Raw genomic sequence first — 5,105 nt, 5'->3', positions numbered from 1 at the left:
TTTAATTGTCCTGTGACGCCACCCTGCCTGCCTCGACTTCAGCCAGCCGACCTCTCTCCTGCCCAGCGGCTGGTGTTCCACGTTCGCCGTTCAACAGGCCTTGATTACGTGAGCGGGCGGTGGGGGTCCTGGGACTCTGAGCACGCGGCGGGTCAGATGAGGCTGTGCAGAGACCCTTGGCCCCGGGCGGGGACCCGGAATGGCGGAGGAAAACGGAAGGGGCACGTGGGCCGAGGCTCGCCTACTCCTCAGGGGCGCCTGACCCATTTCCCCTTGCGACTTGTGCTTTCAGAGTTCCTGCCGCGAACTCTGCGCCCCATCCCCACCCCGGGCCCCGCGGGGCTGAACTGGAGCCTCGCGCCCAGCCCGGGAGATTCGCCGCCCCGGGCAGCCCGAAGAGGCCGGGTCCTGGCACACGGCGCGGGACGCGGCCGCGAGGAGGGGCCGGCGATCTTCCCGCTCCGTCCCGGCGTAGCTAGAGGCGGGCGCGGGCCGGGGCCGCCGCTTGCCTTTGTCGCGGGCCGGGCTGGTGGGCCGGGAGCCTAGGCGTGCCCGACATTTGGCGGGGGCGGCAGGCCGGGTGGGCGGCCGACGCAGGGCGGGGGGCGGGCGGGCGGAGCGCAGCCTCTCATTGGCCGGCGAGAGTGTGGGAAAGAAGGCCGAGCCGGGTTCACACACCCTGCGGCCGCGCCGCCTTAAATAGCCGAGCGCCCGGGATCTCTTCGCGCCGGCCTGCAGCCCGGGACCCGACGGAGAAGAGCACGGGACGCCACGCGCCCGCCAGCCCCTGGCGGCGCCCTCCGCCTGGCTCCGGAAGCGCGGGGGCGCACCATGCCTGCGGACACCCCAGGGAAGCCGAGAGCCTCGCCGCTGGCAGGAGCGCCGGCCAGCGCCAACAGAACCCCGAATAAGCCCCGAAGCGCGGCGGAGCACCGAAAGGTGGGGACCTGGCGGGGCGTGGGTTGGGAGGCGTGGGGGCGGGACGGACGGACGGACGCGGGACTCAGCCACAGCCCGACCCACAGTCTTCCAAGCCGGTCATGGAGAAGCGGCGCCGAGCGCGCATCAACGAAAGCCTCTCGCAGCTCAAGACCCTCATCCTGGACGCCTTCAGGAAGGATGTAAGTCGGGGTCGGGAGGTGAGATCGAGGGGCGGAGGTGCGGAGCTCGGAAGTCTTGGCGCTACTGGGCTGCAAGCCTCCCACACCCGCCCTACCCCCAGAGCTCCCGCCATTCGAAGCTGGAGAAAGCAGACATCCTGGAGATGACGGTGAGGCACCTGCAGAGCCTGCGGCGAGTGCAGGTGACAGGTGAGGCGCGGGCAGCCGCGGCGTGCGGGGGGCGGCGCGGAGCTGACGGGGAGCCGCGCGGGACCACCGCGGCGGGAACCGACCGCCCGTCTCCTGCCGCCCCCGCAGCCGCGCTCAGCGCTGACCCTGCCGTCCTGGGCAAGTACCGCGCCGGCTTCAACGAGTGTCTAGCGGAGGTGAATCGCTTCTTGGCCGGCTGCGAGGGCGTCCCGGCCGACGTGCGTTCTCGCCTGCTTGGCCACCTGGCGGCCTGCCTGGGCCAGCTGGGGCCCTCGCGCCGCCCGGCTCCACCGCCCCCCGCTGCGGAGGCCCGGGCGCCCGAGGTCTACGCCGGTTGCGCGCCGCTCCTGGCATTCGACCGCCCCTTCCCCCTGCTGCGCGCTGGGTCCGCATTCGCGCAGCGGCTCCCTCCGGGCCTGACTGGGGCGCCCCCCAACGTCCCTAGGGCGACGCTGCGGAACCGGGGCGCGCCCTGGAGGCCGTGGCTGCGGTGAGGCCTCGACCCTCAGACTGTGGCGGAGGCTGCACCCCGTTCTAGGGCCGTGGCTTCTGAGTGTACCGGAGAATACTTGTTTCCCGAGGCCGCGTCGAGAGAGTTTGATCTTTTTTTGTCTTTGTGAAGACTCCAGTCTAGCGTTTTGCCGGGGGGTCTGCTGGTTGCTTCGTCCTGACTTCAGGGGCGGGACTGCGGGTGGCCCTTCCCCAGGCTCTGTACCCCAAGGCTGGGCCGGTGTGCCCGCATCCGTGCACTCCCTCCCGAGAGTGTGGGGGACGTGAGAAGCCACTCGGCAAAGTGACAGTCACCGCATTTTCCACAACGCAACCCAGTGTCGGAAACCAGTTTGGCGGCATCACTGCGCAAGGATTTTTTGTTTGTTTGTTTTTTAAGGTACCTTACCGCAGTCCCACTCCTGTGGACTTTGGAAGGTGGAGACATTGTCACACTCTTGTCCTGGGCGGCTGAGCTGTGGCGAGAGGTGATCACGCCCTGAAGCTTCAGTTCTGGCTTGGTCCACTCCCTACTTTGTTCTCATGGGTCAACTGCAAAGCTGCCTGGACTGAGCCTGCCCCAGGCCAGTGTCTGGCCAGGGGAGGAGTGCCATCAGGAGAGGGTGACTGAGTCCTAAGGACAGGAACTGGGGCAAGGCTTGCCAAGAGCACTCAGTGTCAGGGTTGGACGGGTACTCTCCCACCAGAGTCCAGTCCTGCTGTGGACCCTGGGAGGGGAGGTCTCCCCCACAGTGGGAAAAGACTTGGACGGTGGTCCTGCCCATGCCTCTGTTCTGAGCACCTGCTGTGTCAGCCTGATAGCCCTGGGCAGGAATGCTAGGCAGCATTGGACATCAGCCCTGAGTCACTGTCCTGCGGTCCTAGGTCTCCCTGAGCTGCTGCTGGGGGCTGTGCTCCAGTTGCAATGAGGGGGTGATCTGAGTCATACAAGCCGAGACTGGAGCATCTCATCCTGAGCCCATGTGAGGTTGAGCTAATACTCATTTCCCAAATGCAGCTGAGTTCATCAGATGGTTGCCGGCCACCTGCCTGGCCAGGGCCCATCAAGGAGAAAGAGGGTGAGTCACTGCTGGAGGTTAGCCTGCTTCTCCTCCAGTGGCTCCTTGGCTGTGTCACAAGCAGGATTCACCTGGGCTCTCCTGCACTCAGCCGTGCTTACCCAGCAGGGACCCCCAAATCCCCACCAAGCCAGTCACCCCCTGTCCTCTGGTTTCCTTGTCCACCTCCCCAAGAGTCAAGGGCCTGCGTCAGTGATCCCAGATGGTGGCAGCTACATGGGCCAGGTACTGTACCCTTGAACATTGCACACTTGGTGATCCTGGCCCTGGGGGAGCTTCAAGGTGGTTCCTCTTCCTTCAGAGCTGCGGCATCTGCAGGACTATGGGGAGAGGAATAGTTGATCACGCCTGGGAAGCCCTCTTGGGCAGGAGACTAGCACAGGGTCTAGTGCTGAAGCTGGGGGGTGGTGCTTTGGGATGTGAAGCCTGGGGGGGTAGGGGGGTGGTTAGGGTCTGTATAAGGCTGGGGCCCACACATCCTGCAGGAAGAAGAGGGACCTCCCTACCTGTGTGGCCAAAGGAAAAAGGGCCACCTGGAGAAATCCCCTGGAACTTGGGCCATGATGAGCTTCCTCCTCCTGTGGGAGGGTAGTGATAACTCTAGACCAGATTCCTGGCCTCCCATTCCCTCCCTGCCTTACTTCCTGTCCTTCCCACCCCCACTCCCATGCCACATTTTACTTCCTATTTCTGGTAATCTCTTCTCAACACTGTTGCCAAAGGGAGCTTTGGAGTGAGGACCCCCCAAGGACCTTTCAGGCTCTGTGGGGAACCACACACAGTTCCTCAGACAGGCAGGCTGCTCCTGCTCTCTGTTTGAACTCAGCCTCCCCGCTGGAATTCTCTCCCCACTTGCCCACTGGAGGCAGCCACCCCAGGCTCCGTGGGCTCCAGAGGCTAAGGCCACGTCTGTGTCATTCACTTTGTCCCCAGCACCTGCTGGGAACAGCTCGATGCGGACTGACCTGATTAACTGAATGAAAGACGGAGTCAGGAGGTTTGGGAAGGGTTTTGAAGTGCAGTCGACGTACAGTGTTCCTTTAATCTCAGGTGCACAATACGGTGATTTGACAATTGCCTACGCGAGACAGTGCTCAGCACCACAAGAGCAGTCGTCGTCTGTCAGGGTACAGAATTATCGTAGTAGTATTGACCATATTCCCTATTCTGTACTTTCCATCTTTGTGACTTATTTATTATATACCTGGAAATTTGTACCTCCTAATCCCCTTTGCCTGTTTCACCCATTCCCATCCACCTTTCCTCTGAGAACCACCAGTTCTCTGTATTTAGGAGTGGTTTTTTTTAAGATTTTATTTTTAAGTAATCTCTACACCCAGCATGGGGCTCGAACTCACAACCCTGAGATCTAGAGTCGTGTGCTCTACTGAGCCAGCCGGGCGCTCCACAAGTATTTTTGTTTGTTCGTTTGTCTTGTTTAACAGATTCCACATGTAAGTGAAAGCGTATGGTATTTATCTTCTGTCTGAATTATTTCAATTAGCATAATACCTTCTAGGTCCATCCATGTTGTCATAAATGGCAAAATTTCATTCTTTTTCATGGCTGAGAGGGGTGTCATTCTTTTTTTTTTTTTTTAAAGATTTTATTTTATGTATTTGACAACTTGGTTCCTAAGAACAGCATCCTCGGTGTCCGCAGGGCTCAAATGGTTTAATGTCTGTGTTTAGCTCAGGTCATGATCCTGGAGTTCTGGGATCGAGTCCCTCATCGGGCTCCCTGCTCAGCGGGGAGTCAGCTTCTCCCTCTGCCCATGCTGCTCCCCCTGCTTGTGCTCTCTTGCTCTCTCTGTCAAATAAAATCTTAAAAAAACAAAAACAAACAAACAAAAAAAACCAGCATCCTTGCCTCCAGCTGTAGAAGGAAGCCCACCCTTCCCCACACCGGGCCTGGACACCTGCCCAGTCCAGTGGACCCCATCAAGTGCTTTTCTACAGGCCTCAGTGGGGGGAGTTATGGCCTAAAACGTGGAGTAATCCCCCTCACACCAGGGATTCTCCTTCCTACGCTCCCCACTCTTCCACCCATTTCCTGCTCCATCCCCTTCCTTCACTGCCCCAAGATGGGCTCCTGGTTATTTCCCTGTCCCTGACCTAGCCACCCACCCACCCAGCTATTTTTATCTTGGCTTTTGTCTTGCAGACACTTCCTGCTGAATAATAGACGAAACACCTTCTCCTGGCAAGGCTATGTGGTAGGGGGGGGG

At 60.4% G+C, this 5,105-nt stretch overlaps 1 protein-coding gene across 1 annotated transcript; it reads left to right on the top strand.

Annotated features, from left to right (window-relative positions):
* The first annotated feature begins 748 nt into the window (after positions 1-748).
* HES4 (hes family bHLH transcription factor 4) lies at positions 749-1,923 on the top strand. Its single transcript, XM_040645573.1, has 4 exons — positions 749-939; positions 1,026-1,121; positions 1,223-1,310; positions 1,419-1,923. Exons 1-4 carry the CDS (start codon positions 832-834, stop codon positions 1,802-1,804), a joined length of 678 nt encoding a protein of 225 aa, XP_040501507.1. The 5' UTR covers positions 749-831; the 3' UTR covers positions 1,805-1,923.
* Positions 1,924-5,105: the final 3,182 nt, after the last annotated feature.

This window comes from Ursus maritimus, unplaced genomic scaffold, assembly GCF_017311325.1.
Source record: "Ursus maritimus isolate PB19 unplaced genomic scaffold, ASM1731132v1 scaffold_32, whole genome shotgun sequence".
NCBI lineage: Eukaryota > Metazoa > Chordata > Mammalia > Carnivora > Ursidae > Ursus > Ursus maritimus.
This window is presented reverse-complemented; position numbering and strand designations above follow the sequence as displayed.